The sequence below is a fragment of the Manis javanica genome, chromosome 11 (assembly GCF_040802235.1).
Source record: "Manis javanica isolate MJ-LG chromosome 11, MJ_LKY, whole genome shotgun sequence".
In the NCBI taxonomy this organism is placed as follows: domain Eukaryota; kingdom Metazoa; phylum Chordata; class Mammalia; order Pholidota; family Manidae; genus Manis; species Manis javanica.
The window spans coordinates 29,434,065-29,458,009 of NC_133166.1; the positions used below are offsets into that span (position 1 = coordinate 29,434,065).

General features: G+C 36.0%; 1 protein-coding gene across 15 annotated transcripts in view; it reads right to left on the reverse strand.

The window, feature by feature from the left end:
* The window catches only part of STK33 (serine/threonine kinase 33), a 197,635-nt gene that overhangs the window by 13,701 nt on the left and 159,989 nt on the right, over positions 1-23,945 (reverse strand). For all 15 annotated transcript variants that reach the window (XM_073216126.1, XM_073216124.1, XM_073216128.1 and 12 more), the window contains one exon: positions 15,028-15,234. In XM_073216126.1, coding sequence (XP_073072227.1) covers positions 15,028-15,234 — 207 coding nt within the window. The remainder of the gene's footprint in view (positions 1-15,027; positions 15,235-23,945) is intronic.

The following is a 23,945-nucleotide window of genomic DNA, read 5'->3' on the forward strand; positions in this document are numbered from 1 at the left end:
TTTCCATATAGATGTCCTATTACTCCAATACCATTCATTGGAAAAAATTCTTTCCCCCAGTGAATGGTTTTGAAATCTTTGTCAAAAATGACTACATAAGTGTGGGTCTATTTGTAGACTCTATTTTGTTTCATTAGACCTATTTGTCCATTCTTACACCAATATCACACTGTACTAATTACTGTAGCCCTGTACTAAGCATTGAAACCAGGTCATGTAAGTTCTCCAACTTTGTTTTTTCCAGGTTATTTTGGTTGTTCTAGGCATTAGGTATTTCCAGATAAATTTTAGAGTCATCATGTCAATTTCTAACAGAAAAGCAAAAGGGCTAGATTTTAATTGGGATTGATTTCAAGTTATAAATAATTTGGGGAGAATTGACAAATTACCAGTATCAAATCTTCCAATCCATGAATATGATCTATTTCTCCATACATATCAGTTTTCTTCAATTTCACTCAATATGTTGTGGGTTTTTATATAAATATTTTATATGTATTTTGTTAGATTTATCACAAAGTACATCATGCTTTGTGATAATATTTTAAGTGGTATTTAAAATTTTTTCTAATTATTCACTGTGTACAGATCATGCATGCATTCATCCTGCAACCTATTGAGTTTACTTTTTGTATATTCCTTGGGATTTTTTCATGCGCATAGTCATGTCATCTGCAAATAGAAACAGTTTTATTCTTCCTTTCCAATCTATATAATTTTATTTCTTTTGATTGCCTGTTGCACTGGCTAAAATCTCTTGTACAATGTTAAAGAGAAGTAGAAAGAACATCTTTACCTTTCTCCTGTCTTCAGTGGGCAAGTGTTCAGTATTTCACCATTAAGAATTATATTAGCTTTAGGGGTTTTTTGAGAGGAAATGGTTGAAATCCTTTAATTTGTAAAAGAAGTTCCCATCTGTTCCTCATCTGCTCAGGGGTTTTCTCATGTTTGAGTGCTGAATTTTATCAAAGGCTTTTTTTCAATATTATTTAGATAATTATATGACTTTTCTGTTAATATGGAACATTACATTGGTTCATTTTTGGGTTATAATCAAAACTTATATCCTGGAATATACTGTATACTTGATCATGATGCATTATCTTTTCTATGTATTTCTTGATTTGGTTTGCTAATAGTTTGGGATTTCTGCATCTATATTTATGAGACATACTGGCAAGTAATTTTTTTCCTGTAATTACCCCTGTCATATTTTGTTATGATTGCCTTATGAGTTGAGAAATATTCTCATGAATTTGTGTACCAAGCTTTCTCTTCTTTATTCTTTAAATATTTGGAGGAATTAATCAGTAAAATAATTTGGGAATGGTGTTTTCTTTATTGGAAAATTCTTAATTATAATTCAATTTTTAAAATAAATATAGAAATATACAGATTTTCTATTTTTTATCTGTTTTGGTATTGGAATTTTTCATATAAAATTTCCAATTTATTGGCCGTAAGTAATTCACAATATCCTCATTTTTAACCATTTCCATCCTACTTTTGTTGGGAGGGTGCTCAATTTGCTATTCTTTTCTTAGCTTAATAAGATGAAAGCTTAGATATCATTATTATTACTATTGCTTTAAATAGTTAACATTCTTTACTATTTACTCTTGCTAATGCCCTTCATACATTCCTGCAGTTCAGTTCTTCCATCTGGGATCATTTTCTTTTACCTTGAAAATTTTCTTTTAGTATTTCTTACACTAGGTTATGCTGATAACAAATTCATCTTTTACATACTTGAAAACATTTTTTTTAAGTTTTGAAGGAAATTATCACTAGATGTGGAACTCCCAAGTTGTCAGGTTTTTTGTTTTGTTTTGTTTTGCAGTTAGCACTTCAACAATGTAATTCCATTATCTTCTGGCTTCCATTATTTCTGTTGATATATGAAATGCTGCTCCTTGACAATGTGTCCCCAGATGCTTTTACAATTCTCTTTCTCTGGCCTAAAGAATTAAAGGGCAGAATTCAAAGCAACCACAGATACCATAAAGTACTGAGGGAACTCCTGAAATAAGACAACCAGAGAAGGGTATCTTAAATTCTGCCCATATAAAGATAAATGAACTCACCTAATATTTGAACAATTGGCTAATTGTTTGGCTAAGAGAAAATTTGCAGTTTGCATTCAACCAACTAAATGCCTGCCAAAATAGAAATATCGGCACATTTTGGAGGAAAAAAGTTGAATCCTGAGTTGGCACAACATAACATTACCAATGTCTGGATACAATACAAAATTATTCAACAAAAATAATAATCAATAGAGACAGACCCTGAGATGACCCTGATGTTAGAATTAAAACACAAGGATTTTAAAGAATTTATCATAATTTTTATCAAGATACAAAGGAAAATATTCTTTGAGGAATAAAGGAGATCTCAGTAGAGAAACAGAAATAACAAAAATGAATCAAATGGAAATTTTAGAATAAAATATAATATCTGAAATTAAATATTGACCAGATAGGTTTAATAGGAAAGTGGAGATAACAGAGGAAAGAATAAATCTGAAAATAGATCAATAGTATGTACCCAATTAAAAGAATAGATTGGAACAAATGAATACAGCCTTAGAGACCTATAGGACAATATTAAACAGTCCAATATGTAAATAATTACAATCTCGGAAAAAAAAATAAGTAAAAAATTAATGAAAAAATTTCCCAAACTTGGAAAAAGATACAGATTTAGAGATTCAAGAAGTTCAGCAAACATCAAGCAGAGTAACTGTGAAGAATATGCCTATCAATACCATAGTCAAACTGCTGAAACCAAAGATAGAGAGAAAATCTTGAAAACATTCAAAGTGACACATTACATATAAGGAAAGAACATTTTAAATTACCAATCACTTTGTGTCAGAGAAAATGGAAGCCAGAGGGAGTTTTAGAGTATAGACCAAAAAGCCTGCAAAATCAGAATTCTGTATGTAAACAGAGCAAATACCCTTCAAAAATTAAGACAAAATAAAAACATTTTAGATAAAAGAAAACTTAGAGAATTCATCACTAGCAGACATGCAATACAAGAAATGCAAATGAAGTTCATCAGCTAAAGGAAGTGGTATCAGATGGAAACCTGGACATCAGAAATGGTAAATATCTGAGCAAATATAAAAGGCAACTTTTTCTCTTAATTTCTTGGAAATACATATGACTGTTTAAAGCAAAAATTAAAAGATTCTTCCATGGAGTTAATAATTATGATGTAAATATATGTGACAATTATAGATTGAAGACAGAATAAGATGTGGAGAGACCTAGATTACACATTTAGAATTGAAGCAATATTTGTTAAAACCCAACCCAGTGGGTCGGTTTCCCATAGAGAAAAGACATATACAGCATATCCTAATAGTTAGAGATCCTAAGGAGAGCTGAGTAAAAGCCAGACTTGGGAGAACAGGGAAATGATTTGAAAAGATTCATTAATATATTCCCCCTTCAAGTACAGAGGTCTGGCTAAGCTGTGGTAAAGCCTAACTTTACACAAAAGCTTCCAGTGGGAGTAGAAGTAGGGACAAAAGCCCTGTTTATAGAAGCCTACAAATCCAAACTAGCATCTGGCATTGCAAACAGCATTAGACCAATGAATAATAGGTCAAGATTCATGTTCACATAATTAATTAATTGTACCTGTATTGATCAGCTATTTGCTGCAGTAAATGTTACTGTATCTGGGAGGTCCCCCAGATCACACCCAAGTTCCATGATTCACTAGCAGGCCTTACAGGACTCAGCAGATAATTGTACTCATTGCTATGACTTATTACAGTGAAAGGACGGAAAGCACAATTGGCAAAAAGAAAAGGCATTGAGGCAAAGCCCAATGGCAACCAGGCACAAGCTTCCAAGGACTCTTTCCCAGGAGCCATTCAGGATGCACTAAATTACCCCACGAAATTTATGACAACACATGTGAAATGTTGCCAACTAGGGAAGCTCTTAGAGACTAAATGCCCAGGGTTTTTACTGGGAGATGGTCATGTAGGCACCCTCTGCCTAACATCATCTACAAAAATTCCAGACTCCCAGTAGGAAAGCAGGTGTTCAGCATAAACCATATTGTTTACACAAACAGTTTAAGTGCAATGAATCATTATTATCAGTTAATGGTAGCAACTGTCCTGAAATCTAGGTTCCCAGAAGCCAGCCAAGAAGCAACCTTGTAAATAAGCCTTTTCATGGATAGCAGTTTAGGCCCACTTACGTTAACTCTTTTTTTTTTAATTTTGGTATCATTAATCTACAATTACATGAAGAACATTATGTTTATTAGACTCCACCCTTCACAAAGTTCCCCCCACATACCCCTTCACAGTCACTGTCCATATGCATAATAAGATGCTGTAAAATCACTACTTGTCTTCTCTGTGTTGCACAGCCCTCCCCGTGACCCACCCCACTATACATGCTAATCATAATGCCCCCTTTCTTTTTCCCCACCCTTATCCCTCCCTTCCCACCCATCCTCCCCAGTCCCTTTCCCTTTGGTAACTGTTAGTCCATTCTTGGGTTCTGTGATTCTGCTGCTGTTTTGTTCCTTCAGTGTTCCTTTGTTCTTATACTCCACACATGAGTGAAATCATTTGGTACTTGTCTTTCTCTGCCTGGCTTATTTCACTGAGCATAATACCCTCTAGCTCCATCCATGTTGTTGCAAATGGTAGGATCTGTTTTTTTTTTATGGCTGAGTGAAATTCCATTGTGTATATGTACCACATCTTCTTTATCCATTCATCTACTGATGGACATTTAGGTTGCTTCCATTTCTTGGCTATTGTAAATACTGCAGTGATAAACATAGGGGTGCATATGTCTTTTTCAAACTGGAGTGCTGCATTCTTAGGGTAAATTCCTAGAAGTGGAATTCCTGGGTCAAATGGTATTTCTATTTTCAGCATTTTGAGGAACCTCCATACTGCTTTCCACAATGGCTGAACTAATTTACATTCCCACCAGCAGTGTAGGAGGGTTCCCCTTTCTCCACAACCTCGCCAACATTTGTTGTTGTTTGTCTTCTCGATGATGGCGATCCTTACTGGTGTGAGGTGATACCTCATTGTGGTTTTAATTTGCATTTCTCTGATGATTAGTGATGTGGAGCATCTTTTCATGTGTCTGTTGGCCATCTGAATTTCTTTAGAGAACTGTCTATTCAGCTCCTCTGCCCATTTTTTAATTGGATTATTTGCTTTTTGTTTGTTGAGGTGTGTGAGTTCTTTATATATTTTGGATGTCAACCCTTTATTGGATCTGTCATTTATGAATATATTCTCCCATACTGTAGGACACCTTTTTGTTCTACTGATGGTGCCCTTTGCTGTACAGAAGTTTTTAGCTTGATATAGTCCCACTTGTTCATTTTTGCTTTTGTTTCCCTTGCCCAGGGAGATATGTTCATGAAGAAGTCACTCATGTTTATGTCCATGAGATTTTTGCCTATGTTTTTTTCTAAGAGTTTTATGGTTTCATGACTTACATTCAGGTCTTTGATCCATTTTGAATTTACTTTTGTGTATGAGGTTAGACAGTAATGCAGTTTCATTCTCTTACAAGTAGCTGTCCAGTGTTGCCAGCACCAGCTGTTGAAGAGACTGTCATTTCCCCACTGTATGTCCATGGCTCCTTTATCATACCTTAATTGGCCATATATGTTTGGGTTAATGTTTGGAGTCTCTATTCTGTTCCACTGGTCTGTGGCTCTGTTCTTGTGCCAGTACCAAATTGTCTTGGTTACTGTGGCTTTGTAGTAGAGCTTGAAGTTGGGGAGTGAGATCCCCCCCCACTTTATTCTTCCTTCTCAGGATTGCTTTGGCTATTCGGGGTCTTTGGTGGTTCCATATGAATTTTTGAACTATTTGTTCCAGTTCATTGAAGAATGCTGTTGGTAATTTGATAGGGATTGCATCGAATCTGTATATTGCTTTGGGCAGGATGGTCATTTTGATGATATTAATTCTTCCTTGCCAGGAGCATGGGATGAGTTTCCATTTGTTAGTGTCCCCTTTAATTTCTCTTAAGAGTGTCTTGTAATTTTCAGCGTATAGGTCTTTCACTTCCTTGGTTAGGTTTATTCATAGGTATTTTATTCTTTTTGATGCTGTTGTGAATGGAACTGTTTTCCTGATTTCTCCGTTAGTTCATTGTTAGTGTATAGGAAAGCCACAGATTTCTGTGAGTTAATTTTGTATCCTGCAACTTTGCTGAATTCTGATATTAGTTCTAGTAGTTTTGGAGTGGAGTCTTTAGGGTTTTTTATGTACGATATCATGTCATCAGCAAATAGTGACAGTTTGACTTCTTCTTTACCAATCTGGATTCCTTGTATTTCTTTGTTTTGTCTAACTGCCGTGGCTAGGACCTCCAGTACTATATTGAATAACAGTGGGGAGAGTGTGCATCCCTGTCTTGTTCCCGATATCAGAGGAAAAGCTTTCAGCCTCTCCTGTTCAGTATGATGTTAGCTGTGGGTTTATCATATATGGCCTTTATTATGTTGAGGTACTTGCCCTCTATGCCCATTTTGTTGAGAGTTTTTTATCATGAATGGATGTTGAATTTTGTTGAATGCTTTTTCAGCACCTATGGAGATGATCATGTGGTTTTTGTCATTCTTTTTGTTGATGTGGTAGATGATGTTAATGGATTTTCGAATGTTGTGCCATCCTTGCATCCCTGGGATGAATCCCACTTGGTCATGGTGTATGATCCTTTTTATGTATTTTTGGATTCAGTTTGCTAATATTTTGTTGAGTTTTTTTGTATCTACATTCATCAGGTATATTGGTCTGTAGTTTTCTTTTTTGGTGGGGTCTTTGCCTGGTTTTGGTATTAGGGTGATGTTGGCTTCATAGAATGAGTTTGGGAGTATTCCCTCCTCTTCTATTTTTGGGAAAACTTTAAGGAGAATGGGTATTATGTCTTCTCTGTATGTCTCATAAAATTCTGAGGTAAATCCATCTGGCCTGGGGGTTTTGTTCTTGGGTAGTTTTTTGATTACCGCTTCAGTTTCATTGCTGGTAATTGGTCTGTTTAGATTTTCTGTTTCTTTTTGAGTCAGTCTTGGAAGGTTGTATTTTTCTAGAAGTAGTCCATTTCTCCTAGGTTTTCCAGCTTGTTAGCATATAAGTTTTTATAGTATTCTCTAATAAGTCTTTGTATTTTTGTGGGGTCAATTGTGATTTTTCCTTTCTTGTATCTGATTCTGTTGATGTGTGTTGATTCCCTTTTTCTCTTAATAACTCTGGCTAGAGGCTTATCTATTTTGTTTATTTTCTCAAAGAACCAGCTCTTGGTTTCACTGATTTTTTTTATTGTTTTATTCTTCTCAATTTTATTTATTTCTTCTCTGATCTTTATTTTGTCCCTCCTTATGCTGACTTTAGGCCTCATTTGTTCTTCTTTTTCCAGTTTTGATAATTGTGACATTAGACTATTCATTTGGGATTGTTCTTCCTTCTTTAAAGGATTGCTATATACTTTCCTCTTAAGACTGCTTTTGCTCCATCCCACAGAAGTTGGGGCTTTGTGTTGTTGTTGTCATGTGTTTCCATATATTGCTGGATCTCCATTTTAATTTGGTCGTTGATCCATTGATTATTTAGGAGCATGTTGTTAAGCCTCCATGTGTTTGTGAGACTTTTTGCTTTCTTTGTACAATTTATTTCTAGTTTTATACCTTTGTGGTCTGAAAAGTTGGTTGGTAGGATTTCAATCTTTTGGAATTTACTGAGGCTCTTTTTGTGGCCTAGTATGTGGTCTATTCTGGAGAATGTTCCATGTGCACTTTAGAATAATGTGTATCATGTTGCTTTTGGATGTAGAGTTCTATAGATGTCTATTAGGTCCATCTGTTCTAGTGTGTTGTTCAGTGCCTCTGTGTCCTTACTTATTTTCTGTCTGGTAGATCTGTCCTTTGGAGTGAGTGGTGTGTTGAAGTCTCCTAAAATGAATGCATTGCATTCTATTTCCTCCTTTAATTCTGTTAGTATTTGTTTCACATATGTTGGTGCTCCTGTACTGGGTGCATATATGTTTATAATGGTTATATCCTCTTGTTGGACTCAGCCCTTTATCATTATGTAATGTCCTTCTTTATCTCTTGTTACTTTCTTTGTTTTGAAGTCTGTTTTGTCTGATACTAGTATTGCAACACCTGCTTTTTTCTCCCTGTTGTTTGCATGAAATATCTTTTTCCATCCCTTGACTTTTAATCTGTGCATGTCTCTTGTAAGCAGCATATAGATGGGTCTTGCTTTTTTGTCCATTCTATTACTCTGTGTCTTTTGATTGGTGCATTAAGTCCATTTACATTTAGGGTGATTATTGAAAGATATGTACTGATTGCCATTGCAGGCTTTAGATTTGTGGTTACCAAAGGTTCAAGGTTAGCTTCTTTACTACCTTACTGTCTAACTTAACTCACTTATTGAGCTCTTATAAACACAGTCTGATGATCATTTCTCTCCCTTGCTTTTTTATCCATTCTATTACTCTGTGTCTTTTGATTGGTGCGTTAAGTCCATTTACATTTAGGGTGACAATTGAGAGATATGTACTTATTGCCATTGCAGGCTTTAGATTCGTGGTTACCAAAGGTTCAAGGTTAGCTTCTTAGTATCTTACTGCCTAACTTAGCTCGCTTATTGAGCTGTTATATACACTGTCTGGAGATTATTTTCTTCTCTCCCTTCTTATTCCTCCTCCTCCATTCTTCATATGTTGGATGTTTTGTTCTGTGCTCTTTTAAGGAGTGCTCTCATCTAGAGCAGTCCCTCTAAAATACCCTGTAGAGGTCATTTGTGGGAGGCAAATTCCCTCAACTTTTGCTTGTCTGGGAATTGTTTAACCCCTCCTTCATATTTAAATGATAATCGTGCTCAATACAGTATCCTGGGTTCAAGGCCCTTCTGTTTCATTGCATTAAATATATCATGCCATTCTCTTCTGGCCTGTAAGGTTTCTGTTGAGAAGTCTCATGATAGCCTGATGGGTTTTCATGTAGGTGACCTTTTTTCTCTCTCTGGCTGCCTTCAATATTCTGTCCTTGACCTTGATCTTTGCCATTTTAATTATTATGTGTCTTGGTGTTGTCCTCTTTGGGTCCCATCTCTCAGGAGTTCTGTGTGCTTCCATAGCCTGAGCAACTATTTACTCCCCCAGTTTCAGGAAGTTCTCAGCAATGATTTTCTTCAAAGACACTTTCTATCACTTTTTCTCTCTCTTCTTCTTCTGGTACCCCTATAATGCGGATATTGTTCCTTTTGGATTGGTCACACAGTTCTCTTAATATTCTTTCATTCCTGGAGATCCTTTTATCTCTCTCTGCATCAGCTTCTATGAGTTCCTGTTCTCTGGTTTCTATTCCATCAATGGCCTCTTGCATCTTATCCATTCTGCCTATAAATCCTTCCAGAGATTGTTTCATTTCTGTAATCTCCCTCCGGACATCATCCTGTAGCTCTTGTATATTTCTCTGCAGCTCTGTCAGCATGTTTATGATTTTTTACTTTGAATTCTTTTTCAGGGAGACTGGTTAGGTCTGTCTCTGCAGATCTTCTCTCAGGGGTTGTCTGAACTATTTTGGACTGGACTGAATTTTTTTGCCTTTTCATGGTGATAGCGGTGGCTGTAGGCAGGTTGTGGGTGTGTCAGCTGGGAGAAGAAAGTCTTTTCCTGCTTGCAGGATGCCTTGCCGTTCTCTGCTGCCTGTGTCGGTTACCGGCACTCCTGGAGCAGCCACCGGGTTGGTCCCCTAAGCTGCTGTGAATGGGGTGTCCGTCAGAGCAGTGCGGAGCCCTGTGGGGAGTGGCAGGCACACCAGAGGCACTCCTTCATGATAGACACGCACCTGCTGGGCAGCTGTGTGCCAGAAGTGGCCTTGAGTCTGGCCTGGGTGGCTGTGCATCAGGGTGGGATTCCAGTCGGCTGCTGCGAGGGCAGCTGCTCCCTCTGGCATTGCTGCAGGTGTGCGCAGGCCTCTCCCGTGCCTGTCTGGTGCCGCGGCCACTGGCACATGCAGGCCGCCCCTGGGTCACTAGGTTGCCACCGCTCCGGGCTTGTGCGGACCTCTCGCGGGCTCCTCTGGTGCTGCTGCTGCAGGTGTGTGTGGGCCATTCCCAGGCTGCTTGGTTGCCGCCGCGGTGGGCTCGCATGAGCCGCTGACGGTCCCCTCTGGCGCCGCTGGCGCACACGGGCCACTCCAGTTCCCCTCCAGCGCCGCCACCCCCAGCACGTGCTGCCAATCTCCCACTACTGGGCCGGTGTGTCGGGGTCCATGCCGTTGTGGGAACAACTGGCAGGCTGCTTAGTGCCATGAGGGGCTTCAGAGCTGTGCTGCCGCCCAGGGGGTTAGGGCGCCTAAAGTTCCCCGAGATTCCCAGCTGCTGGCTAAGCGTGCCAGGATGACTTTGTCCAGCTGTGAGGTCTCTGCCTCTTTAAGACTTGCAGAAAGCACTCACTTTTCTTTTGTCTTAGGGGCGCCAGTTGCGGGGACCTGCTCAAAGGTTTTGCTTTTTCTGTTTCTCTAATACCCAGCACCCCGTGCACCTTGTGTTTGCGCTCCATGTGCATATTTCTAGAGGTGGTTGTTCAGCAGTCCTGGGGTTTCACTCCCTCCCCATTCTGACTCCTTCCTTCCCACCAGGTTCTGGGGTGGGGGGGTGTTCGGATCCCACCTGGCCGCAGCTTGTATCTTACCCCCTTCGTGTGATGCTGAGTTCTCGCAGATGTAGATGTATCCTGGCTGTTGTACTGTATCCACTGGTGTCTCTTTTAGGAATAGTTGTATTTATTGTATTTTCATAAATATATATGTTTTGGGGAGGAGATTTCCACTGAACTACTCACACCGCCATATTCCCGTGATCCCCATGAGTCCGTTTTCATGTTAACTCTTTTCTGTACACATACACATAACAAAAAACTACAAAAGTCTCAGCATCTTATAACATTAAATATTAATTTTTCTTTATTAGCTGTAGGACTTGGCTGTACTGAGCTAAATTTCAGGCTTTGTATTAGGTACTGCTCCACAGATCTTTGTAATTGCAGGAACTGTGGCTCCCTGCAGGCATGTTCTCCTCATGGCAGGTGGCAGAGATACAAGAGACCAAGCTAAACCATGCAAACACTTCTAGGGTCTCTGTTTACATCACGCCTCATAACCTTTCATCAGCCAAAGTAAGCCATATAGCTAAGACCAACATTCATGGTGTGAGAAAAAATCCTGCATCCACTTCAGTAATGAGAACTGCAAAGGCATGTAGCAAAGGGTGTGAATGTGAAATCCTTTAGAGGAGGGGATTAAATAAATGGGGAAAACAATCCAATCTACCACAATACCCTAGATTGGCAGGGTTACCTTATCACCTTTGACAATGATATTTCTTACTTTGCTCATTAGTTATTCCCACACCTATACTCAAAGGAGGCTTTTCAGGAAAAACTTGTAATTTTAGTAATATTCTATGCAAGTTCTTTAGCAATATAATGATAAAAGTAGTAATAGCTAATATTAATGAGTGTTTACCATACATCAAGAGTGTTATGTGCATGATTTCACTTAGCCTTTTGTTGATACCATTATTATTCCCATTTTACATGTAAGAAAACAGAGACCTAGAGATTTGCCAAAGGTCATAAAGCTTATTAGCAGTGAAGCCAAGATTTAAATCCAGGCAGCCTAGATCTGGAACTCATGCTTTTACCATTATGGTATTTTAGGTGCAGCGCTTGGGCACATATTCTAGGTTGTAATGCTTCAATATTGGAGTACAAAAGTATACTAAAGTTGTGGAAGAACCACCAAATTTGATATGATTCACATGGGCTCAGAGAGCTAACATTTCAATGGTCAATAAAAGAGTATTTTTATACTACTCAACTAAAATACCAAGAAAACCTGACTTTTCTCATAAAAACATATCAACATACCACAGTTCAACCATTTAGTTTCAATGTTATTTAAATTCAAACACTTCTTGTCTTTCAAACTGCTACATGAATACATTTTATTGATCAAAATAATTTTTTCAAAGTTTCTAAGCCACCTTGGCTTTCTACCTCCAAGACTAGAATAAGCATCTGCTATATGTACTATCTCCTACAATACAAGGGGAGGCCATGTTTTCAGTAAAGAAAAATGATCATGAAAGAAAATAACTGCAAAAACTTTCCAGTTTACTTAACCAAGTATATTCAAGATGATGTCCAATAAATAATAACTGAGAAGTTTATCCTTAATTAAGAAGAATTCTCCAATGCAAATATACTTCTATTACATTGCAGAGTTTCTAGCCCCTCCCTCCATGGTTGTGGGGAGATGCATTTTAATTACACACATTCATTTCTCTTCAGTTGTTTCTGAGCTTAATGAATAATGAAAGTACCATTTCACTTACCAGAATCACTAAGGCCCTAAGAGGCACGCTCCTGCAATAAGCACTGGTCTGCCAAGTGTCTCATCTAAAGATGAGTAAATGCTGTTGTAGGAGTTAAAGTCTTGGGGTCTGTCTGACAGAGTATATTAAGAACCCACAGATGAAATTTAGAGACTTACTAATAACATAAAACATTATCTAGATGTACTCAGGGTACAAAACACGACACACATCGGAGAAACATTCTTATCCTCAAAGAACATGATTACCTAAAATAGGCTAGAAGTGGAAATGAGAAGAAAAAAAAGACATTGCCAAATGCCAACTATTTGTAAATAATTTTGAAAAAGTGTAGTGATACCTTAGTCCAAACATGGACAATGAGGATGCAGACTGTATTTTTCCATGATGTCCAGGGCATTTGGAACTAATGGACAGTTACTCAGGGAAAGAGTAAGGTGCTTAGTTCAAGTGTTTTTGTTTTTAACAAATCCTCTTTCTTTGCTAATTTTCTAAGAGCTCTGACACTTCTCTAAAAAGTGTGAATACCCCAGCTTATGAGAAATACAAAATCAGGAGCTGTAAATGGATTTATGACATTCTCCAGAAAAGAGAACAATGATACAATAGAAAGTAGGGACTGCTAGTAGATTTCCATTTAAATTAAAGCCAAATTTCAAGTATTTTAGTGGAAAAAAAATTTCCTTAATTTAGTAGGTATAAATTATTTATATTATCACATCAAATTGTCCATATAATCTGTCTTTTAACAAACAAAATTTTTCCCATGGGAAATATTTCAATATTCATATAATAATTTTAATAAAATTTTCATTCTTAAGAATATTAATTACTATATGAATCTCATGTGGACTTCAGTAAATGGCCAATCTATTCTCAGTTATTATTTTAGAACTTTATGCTCCACTATTTATTGTTAATGAAGATTTGAAAGAAGTAATTTCTTAACATAAACTCAACTTCAGTATAATTAATAAAGTAACTTATTTATTCATAAAAACTCATGAAAAAACTAATATGTTATATGCATGAGATGTCTTTCTTTTAATGGGTAATCCTTTTTAGAAAAATTCTAAAACAAGTTAAGGTATTCTTCACAAGATATAGTGGCTAAAAACTAAGCATGAGAAAGTTCCTTAGAGGACATATAGAGAAAACTCCTACCCATTTTTCAGGAATTCCTGCGCCAGCATTTATAACAGGTAGCTTTCCAGAAGTGCTTGAATACATCCAATGATTGGGAGGTGCGGTTTACTATCTATGGTCTGGCCTGTTCTGCTGCAGGTCAGCTCTTATTGGGGGAGAGTTCTTCTGTTGATGAGTAGAAATCTATACTTTTAAAATTCCAATTTGTGTTTAGTTCTAGTACATGTGAACATAAAATGCCAAGTCTCTATTAGGAATATCTTCCAATTACGTTCAATAAAGAAACACAAACATGGGCTATAGGATATTGTTTTTAACAAGAACAGAAAAGGCACACAGCTGCTATGCATTGCTAATAGACTGGAGAGGACAAAGGGAATTCAATAAATTTATGTTTATGTTATGGTGAAAGTATGATTATTTCAATATATCTGAATTATTAAATATTAAGCTTAATATCTAGGCATTTGTTATTAAGTAGAATGAAGTTTACAACCACTACATTAAAATCAACCAGTAGATCACTCTACTAGGTTTCTTTCTAACAAAGTCTCAGCATGTAAGGGTATAGACCAGAAATGCTGCATCTTCCTAGGTGTGGCCCCCATTTCCCCTCAGTCCCTCTCTCCTATCTCTGGGCTTCAGTGAAAGGAAAGGAAAAGTAGCAACTCCTCTGGAGAAGGCTGGGCTGCCCGCAGGAGAATAAGCCGCAGCTGGCAGGATACTCAATCGTTAAAGAAGTACTAAAATACATACACTAGATTTCAAGACAAGAAAGAGAACAAACATACAGAAAAATTTTTCACAGACACAAAAACAAAAGAAACAAAAGAAAAAAGGGTTTGGGTAAATTGTCAGGATATACGGTTAGTAGAAAATCTGGAATTAAAATATTACTAAATTATATTCATCAAGAAGAATACAACTATAGTCAGATTTAAACAAGTAACTGGATAATGTAATAACTATTTTTTTTAGGTAATACACAGACCTATTACAAACTGGAAAGCCTGGCAAAGTACAAAAACTATTAATTTTGACCCATGGGCCAAATCTGGCACCACCACCTGGTTTTGTAAATAAAGTTTCTCTGGAACATGGCCAGGCTCCTTCATTAGTTGTGCATGCCTATTTTCGTGCTATGACATCAGAGTTGAGAAGTGACAGAGACTATGATGGTCCATAAAGCCTAAAATATTTACTATCTGTTCCTTCACAGGAAAAGTTTGTAGACTCCTGCCCTCTGTAATCCTGCAACTTAAAACGACATGTAGGCCACATTGCTAAATCCTGACAGTCTCAAGAGAGAAAAGAACTTTGCTTTATCATGCAACTCCTTTGTTACAAACCAACAACAATAAAGACAAGAGAGGCAAACAATGTTCCAAGTGTTGTGAGGGTATCTGAAAGTTCGGAGAAATGAAACACTTGTTCTTCCTACTTATTTTGTTGGCTCTTCCTACCTGTTTTTCCTCCTCTTCATCCGAAGTGCTGTTGACATTGAGGATATTTCTACTGGGTCTGCTTGGCTGGTGACCTTTCACATTTTCTTGAATGGTCCCATAGTTCATTTCAACTGCTGTGTTTTCCTCATCACTTTCTGGGTTATTTTTCCATTCTTTCATCATTTCTAACACATTGGTTGGTCTTGCCAAAGAAAGTGTATTTCCCTAAAATAAAAATGAACTTCTGATGTTATAAACAGCTTAGAAAATTGAAAAGATTCTTACATCTTTTAGTAATAAACTTTCCCAAATCCAGTAAGTCAAATGGAAATATTATGATGATGAACAAAAGGCAAAACTTCTGATGCCCTTTGGAGTACCTGCCCTATACTGACATGGCTCATACCTCTTGACTAATATAATTTACAGTATGTCAAAGTTTAGGTGGGAAATATTCAAGTTTGAAACAACAATGCAGCATGCTTCTGCAAAAGACACTGGACAGGGCAATTCCTTGGAATCTAATCACCCCCTTATAGTGCTCTTCTTAGAAAAAGAACAGGGAAGCTGAAGGCATGAAAGAAGTTGTCCAAAGTCCAGTGGGCTCAACACCAAGAGCAAACCTATTTAACATCAAGTGTCTAGGTAAAAAGTCTAAATTCAGTTTATTAGTCAAATGCCATGTCCAAGAATATAGATGTTTGATTTGAAAGCCTTTAGTTGATTGGAAGATTTAAATATAATGTGATCATTTGATTATAACTGATTTATTGCATTGTTTTTTACCCCAGATATGACTATACCATACCAAAACTGACCATTTTATATTAGCTGTATTTTTCTCAAATACAATAATCCATTTAATGCTAAGAAATACATGAATGCAGTCTCAAATGGCTTCTTCTAGACTAGATATGGCTTAAATATTTTTGCTTCTCAGGCTAGTGGAGAAAGTGTGGACAAGAAGTTTGCATATTTAGATTAAAATGGGAAGTTCAGGTATGAGTACAGCTATGGATGGAGTGATTCTAAATTAATTTGGTGTGTGGACAGATTGAAGCATTAGCATGAGTCACACAGAATACTATGAAACAGGACACTTTTAGGGCAGCCATCTGAGAATTCATAGAGTTTAATGTATTTGTAGTTAAGGACATAGATAAATATGTCATGCCTCATAGTAAGTAATAACTTACTTACATAAGTTATTTGGTTTATAACTAAATGATAATGGTAATAACTAATGATTATAACTAAATGAGGATCATTATGCAATTAATGCCCTATGGATCTTCTATGTCATCCTGTTTAAAAGTTCTATATTCTTACTACTTTCATAGCATCCTACTTTTGGTTACACTCATGTATCCTCTACCCATTTACTCTCAGAATGCCCTCACCACATACCTTCTGCCAAGCCATAGCCTACATTTCCTTGAAAGCTCAATTTGAGAGTCATCTCTGTCAAGTACCGCAGAATTTCAAAAGATATTGTCAACTTAAACTCAAATGAAGCACAGAAGCTCAGAAACCATAAAAGAGTTGAAATTGTTTAGAATGCAGGTAGTCTTCGTGCTCTCATATGAATGAGTTCTGATTGCCAGAGCCGTCAATAGCCCTGCTTTGTCCCCATGATCCATATAGCCTCTGTTATAACTTCCTGGCTTCATCCTGACCTTTAACCCTACTTTTTAAATAATCACAGTATCCAAGCTCCTGGGATGCTAGTATACACAACTTTGCCTCAACTTGATTTCTTGCACTAGCAGACAGAGACAATCAGACATATCTATGTCTGTAATCTCAGTCTTTGATTGCACTTCCCTGATAAATTCTCCACAAGTTAACTCTTTAGATACTATAGTAGTTACTGATGCTGTTCAACCAACATTCCTTTCTTCTAGGAATGGTAGAATTTTGCTTTTCTATCTCTTTTGGAACATGATCATGTGACTTGTTTTGGCCAGTGAAATGTGATTAGAAATGGTTATGTATCACTTATTCACTTACATACAATGAATCAACCATATTTTAATTGCAGCTTTTATTCTCTTGCTTGAGGGCTTCAGGAGAGGCCCCTAGTCAACTATTCATGGTAAGCAGGGCCACCATGCCATAGGCTCAGCTCTGTGGCCTAGGTCTAACATTGAATTGGTCCCTTCAATTAAACTCTAAGAAGATAGCATGCAATTTATCATGTTCCCAATTCCTGCTTTAGTAACTACAGAAGCACAGAGATGGAGCCTCCCTCTGCCTGAGTCCTTGAGTGAGGACAAAGTAGCAAAGTTTCCTCCTCTCCTCCCAGACAATGTGCGATGTAAGGCATCAAGAGAACTGAGAATTGGGGGTCATTTGGTACCACAGGATAATCTAACCTACCCAGATACATACAGCAAATTAAGCACTTACATTCTGTAAGTCACCTTCAAAAAGCCTTAAAAAGAGTGAGTGCACTGAACCCAGCATCCCCAACAAAATTATAATTATTATAGAAATCATATCTAATCAGTACCACGGGTTAGCCCATTTATTTAGGCAGTTCTTGCTTTGCACAGTCCTTATATGCATGAATTTCAGCCATCATGGCTAAGTACTCTAAGTCCCCAAACACACAGTTAAAATTTCAGTCATCATGGTACATTAACTGTAAGAGCATAAAGTTCAAACTTCACTGCTAGCTCTTCAATCCACAATCACTATGTGAATTACAGATGAGCATCATGACCAATGACCAATCCTGTCACCTCTCTCACAGTCTGCTGGTGACTGGACACCATGCATCTGCTATTCAGTTCACACACAGACAGCAGAGAGTGCAGTTGTGCTGCTTCCTTGTCTCCCAGGGAATCTACCACCAAAAATGAAAGTGCAGCAAAGAAATGAAATGCCGGAAGTGAAATCTGAATCAAATGTAAATGGAGTAACAGAAGAAACAGCTGTGCATGGGGATGTTGACACTGCTACTAAGAGAACTTAGTGATAGTAAGCTTACAAACATAAATGAGGAAAGTGGTTGTGACAGAAAGGAGGAAGATGCCCTAGAGAAAGTGATGCCCACAAAAAACTTGACATTAGAGAATTTTCAGAGATGTTTCATGATATTGAAAGCACAAAGGAGTTGGAAGTTGACCCAAACTTAGAAAATAGTTTAACATTTGGCCACAGCATACAAAAGATGCTCCCACCTGTATTGTAAGTTATGAGACAGGAAAAAGAAGGAAGCACTGTTTAACCTAATCTGGGTAAGTTTTTAATTAAAAATAAGAAACTTTCATTTTCGATATTTCTTGTTTTCAATTACAGTACACTAAAAAAATATTAGTTTTACTTCTATTTCATTCTCTCTTTATTTACAACCAACAGAGAGTTTCTAATGTTTAACAGAAAATTCTGAAGGTCAAGGGACAATCATAATTTTCCCATCGATTATTAAGATCACTTTGCAGTTTCAACCTGCATTATTTTTATAGTCCTGAACTACTGTGAAAAGCAAAGATGGCCTGTATTATCTTGAATCTGTATCTCCAGCAACCTTTCAAATGCTTCGTTCCTACATACATACTCCCAAGAACTTGATGACTGACACTCTATATGCCTAAAGTAGAATGCCTTTGTACTCAAAGAAATGATGCTACTTCTCATTCCAGTGAGACTGTGGAGAAGACCAATGAATCTGGAATACGAAAATTATCCCCTCAATAATACTCCAAAGTTTTAGCTTTTTGCTTCCTATATTCATTTATGATATCAAACAGGGCACAAATGGTAGTATCAATTCCAGAATTCCCCAGTCCAGCCAATAACTTACTAACCTACTTCCCTTGCTTGCTAGCAGTTAGAGGAAGAACTGCCTCAAATGCTTGGACTGACCAATGAATAAGTGGCCCACAGTCTGTGCCATGAGCCTTCTAGGTTCAACAAGAATTACAAATGAACCAAACGAAAATGGGTAGAATTGTTAGGGCAGTCACTGTAGATTGTATGTCACCTCACCATCAGACCACTAACCCCTGAACTTCCTTTATTGGCTGCACTCAAGGGTCAGACAATGAGCAGCAACTACAGAGCAGCAAATGGCAAGAAGGTAGCAATAACAAGCTGACAATGAGGCAATCACAAGTAGAAAACCAAGATTTTCATAAGTAAATTTCTACTTGTTTAACTAACAGTTGAGATTATTTTGAAAAACTGGAAAAATGAACACTCATGGAGAAACACTGGTCAAATACTAAGATTTGGATTTAATATCAGAGAGGTCCCACAAATGGAGACCCAAACATATCTCATCTAACAAAATTTGGCTTTTCAAGGATAGTGCCATTAGTATTTTGTAAACAACAGGTGTTTTTTTAATGAATGAATGAATGATAGGTATAAGTTGGAGATGATATGAAACATTAAATCAGCAAAGCTAAAAGGAAATACTCTGGGTTTTTATCTTATAGTCATCACTTTCTACTTTTTATAAGTGGTTAGAACTCTTCATTTTGTAATGTTCCCAGGAATAAAATAGAATCAATGGAAAAAAGGAATAGTCACTTTATAAATAAACATAAAAGGAGGCTCAACTTCACAAAATTAGTAAAACCCAAATCAAAATGAGATGTCAATTTTTCACCTAATAGATTAGACATAAATTTAGTTATAATAATACTCTGTGTTGGTGAGGTGTGTTGAAATAGGCTTTCTCATTTACTTACCTTTTATGGGAGGGTAATATAGCAATAACATATCAAAATATATAATGTACATTCTCTCTGACCAGTCACTCCACAGTTAAGAATTTATCCTACAGATACACTGACACAGTATGCAAATGTATACCTACAAGAACATTTGCTGCATCACTGTAATAGAATAGACCTGAAACAATTTAGATGTTCCATATTCATAGGGGATAACTTACAAAACAATAGTATATCCACTGTTTGGGATACAATGCTCCTTTCTTAAAAATAAGGAAACTTTTCCAAGATATATTAGATGAAAAAGAACTGTTTGCATAATATGAATCCATTTGTGTATTTACATAAAAATAAAAAGAATGTTTTTGAAAGAATACTTACAAACTTAACAATGGTTATCTTTACTTAGTTATCTTTATTTAGAGGGAATAAGGGAAAGGAGGGAGAAAATTATTTTTCCTGTTTTGTTTATGACTTAAATCACCATGGGTAATCTCAACTATTACTTTTATATGACTAATAATTAATGTACATTACAGTTGGAAAAGAAAGAATGTAAGTTGCAGATACCCACAAAGGATTGATAATACCCAGTAAAATCACCAAACATGTGCTCATGCATCTCAGCAAGCTCACAGCGATAGTGTATCAACGTGGTACTGACTATTGAAGTAAGCAACTGTGTGCCATTCTAACATTTTTCCTAACAATATCATCTCAGTGATTTTTTTTTACAATTATACTATGTGGGTAGATAAGGTTGTGTTGATATTCCTATTCTTCAGGAGGAAAGAGCCTGAATTTATAAATAATCATTATTGCAGAAGTATGTTTCCAATTGCCTACGAAGAGTTTCTAGGTAGAGGTGGTGCTGAGTCTTCAACAGTGTATTGTGTATTTACAAGTTGCTAAGAGAATAGATTTGAAAAGATCCCATCACATTAAAAGAATTGTAATTATGTGAGATGATGGACGTATTAACTAAAATTACTGTAGTAATCATTTTGCAATATATATATATATATATATATATATATATATATATATATATATACACCAAAGCATTATGTTATACACCTTACATTTATATGATGTTGTATGTCAATTTTATCTCAAAAAGCTGGAAAAATAAAAACAAACTTAATATATTCTAAACCAACATTCTTCAAACTGAGATATATGTACACCTAGTTATGCATGAAGACTTTCCAAGAGATGTGTGGGCAGGGATAGTTTGCAGGGAATCAATTTCAAGATTCTGAGTTTTCAATGATCTATTATTTTTACTTGCTTGAGCAAGGATCTGCAGTAATCCTTCCCATGTTCCTTTTGATAATCAGCTTTTCCAATGCTTCTTATTGTACATATATTTGTGTGTAACAGAATGCTCATATCTAGAATATATAATGAAGTTCTACACATCAATAAGTAAAAGGTATGAAGCCAAATAGAAAAATTGGGAAAAAACTTGAACAGGCATTTCATAAAAGAAGATATACAAAAGGCCAATAAGTATAAATAAAGTAAAGGTGACCAATTTCATTTGCTATTCAGGAAATGCAGATTAATCACAATGAGACATCACTACATATCTATCAGAGTTAAAAATATTGACAATAACAAGCACTGGAGAGGATGGGAGCAAGACTAAAACCCTCACACATTGCTGATAAGTGGTACCACCACTTTGGAAAAGTGAACAAAGGAACTTTCTGAAGGTGGCTGGAAATGTTCTGTATCTTGTTCTGGTGGTAGTTATGCAAATGCATATATATATAAAAATTCATCAGATGATATACTTAAAATCTGTGTATTTCATAGTAAACAAAGTATATCTTAACAAAACTATGATTAATTTCAAAATAAATTCCAAAGTTTCATAGCTATTACTACATGTAACAACCATTTTCAGTGCTATGAAATATTCCATTTAGGTGAAATCATAAGTTATTCATTCTCCAGTCAAGGACATTCAGGTTGATTCTAGGTTTTTGTCCCTGTAAACACTTCTATTAAACACTGCATATGTGTCGTAGTATACATACGCAAGAGTTCCTCTTAGGCATATTCTTAGGAGTGAAATTTCTTGGTTGTAGATTAACTACAAATGATTAACTTTATAAGATAATATCAGTCCCCTTTTCCAAAGTAGTTGTATCAATTAATACTCTCAGCAATGATTAAGAGATACTTTTAATCCACATTCTTTCTAACACCTGGTATTGTCAGACTTACTAAGTTTTGGTTGATCTTACTGAGTTCCTGATTTGTATTTCCTTGTTTAATAATGCCATTGAACATCTTGTCACATATTCATAAAGTAAATGTAGGTCCTTTTTTGTGAAATGCCTAGTCCTGGTTTTGCCGATTTTCAACAAAGTGGTGTCCTCTTTGTATTGATTTGTAAGAGTTATCTAAATTTCATGATATTAATCCTTTGCTGATTATTTGGGTTATAAAAGCCTTCTCCCAGCAGTGAACTACCTTTTCCTAAGCTGTCATTTTATGAAGAAAAGTTCTGAAGATTAATGTTAAGTCAAATTTCTCTCTCATTTCTTTTGTACTAGCACCTTTGTTACCTTGCCATAAAATCCTTTCCTACGCACTCCAAGATTAAACAAATTTTCACCTACATTTTCCACTAAAAGTTTCAAAGTTTTAGTTTTTAATACTTAAGTCCTTAATTCATTTGGAGTTGATTTTTGTCTGTGGTGTGAGATAAGAGCCCAATTTTATTTTTATCATATGGGATAACCATTATTCAAGCTCCATTTATTGAATAGTCTCTCATTTTCCCACTGATCTGCTATACTACACTGTCATAAAAGTTCCAGATACACATAGATATGTTTCTGCACCTCTATTTTATTCCATTGGTCAATTTGCTTATTGCTGCAGCATAACCACGCTGTGCTAATATAGATTCATCAGTCTAATATTTGGTAGTACATAACATTCAGAAATGTCTTGGCTATTTTTTACCCTTTAAATTTCCATATAAATTTTAGGGCCAGGAAAACTTGTGAGATTTTGATTGGATTTGCATTGAATATGTTCATCAATACAGATAAATTAATTTTCATGAGTAAGTCTCTTGAGCTATAATAATAGTGTATCTTTACATTTAAATCTTTGTCAATTTTTTCCAACAAAATTCCATAGTTTTCCTATCATATAAATTTATGTTGGATTTATTTGTAGATATTCTGATACCTATATTCTTGGATTTTTTTACATGTTTTCATTTTTATTACATATTCTATTCTTGGTTGCTAGTGAATAGAAACACAATTGAATTTTGTATATCAATTTTTTGCCAACTTTAAGACAGAATATAACATTGTATAAGTTTAAAGTGTACAATGTATTGATTTGATACACATATATTGATATATATCAATCTTAATTTCAGTTACTTTACTCAGCTCTATTTTTCTAATTATTTGTTTCCATATTACTATAAAGAATAAAAGCTTTACTTCTCCTTTCCAATTCTCATGTTTTTAATTTCTTTTCCTTGCCTTAAATTGGCTAAGATCAATAATGTTGGAAAAAAATATAAAAAGCGATATACTTGGCTAGCTTTTTATCTTAAAGGCAATGCTTCTCACATTTCCTGTTTAGAACGATATTTGTTGTAGTCTTTTATGAGGTTAAAGTAGTTTCCTTCTATTCCTAATTAAATTATGAATGTATGTTGTCTTATTGCACGTGTTTCCTTTGAAATGATCATAACCTTTTTCTCCTTCAATATATCAATGTAGGAATTTACAATTTTTTCTGAAATGAAGCCATCATTGTATTTTTATGAAAAATCTAGCCTGCTCATGATATATTATCTTTTTATATACATGATTGGATCCATTTGCTAATATTTTTTTAAAGTTTTTCCATCTGTAAGTGAATATAAGTGAAATGGACTTTTCATAGGTTTGGTTTCTATTGGTCTAATTTTGTTATACTAGTGTATAAAGAGCTATACTAGTATGGGTAAAATTGTAATATTTCCAGAATATCTTGCCTGGCTTTAGTACATCTGCCATATCAATAGGCATTCACAGGTGGAAAGAAGTACGGCTTTAGTGCATTTGCATCATTCCTCAGGGGTGGAGAGAAATTAATCTCCGTATCAATGGGTAATTACCTGGGCAACAGAGGGCTTATGTGTACCTGAGAGGTTAGGGGGAGGGCCGGTTTTGCTTCTGCTGGAGCAGGAAAGAGAGCCGGCCTGGGACTGCAGCTTGTGAGCAA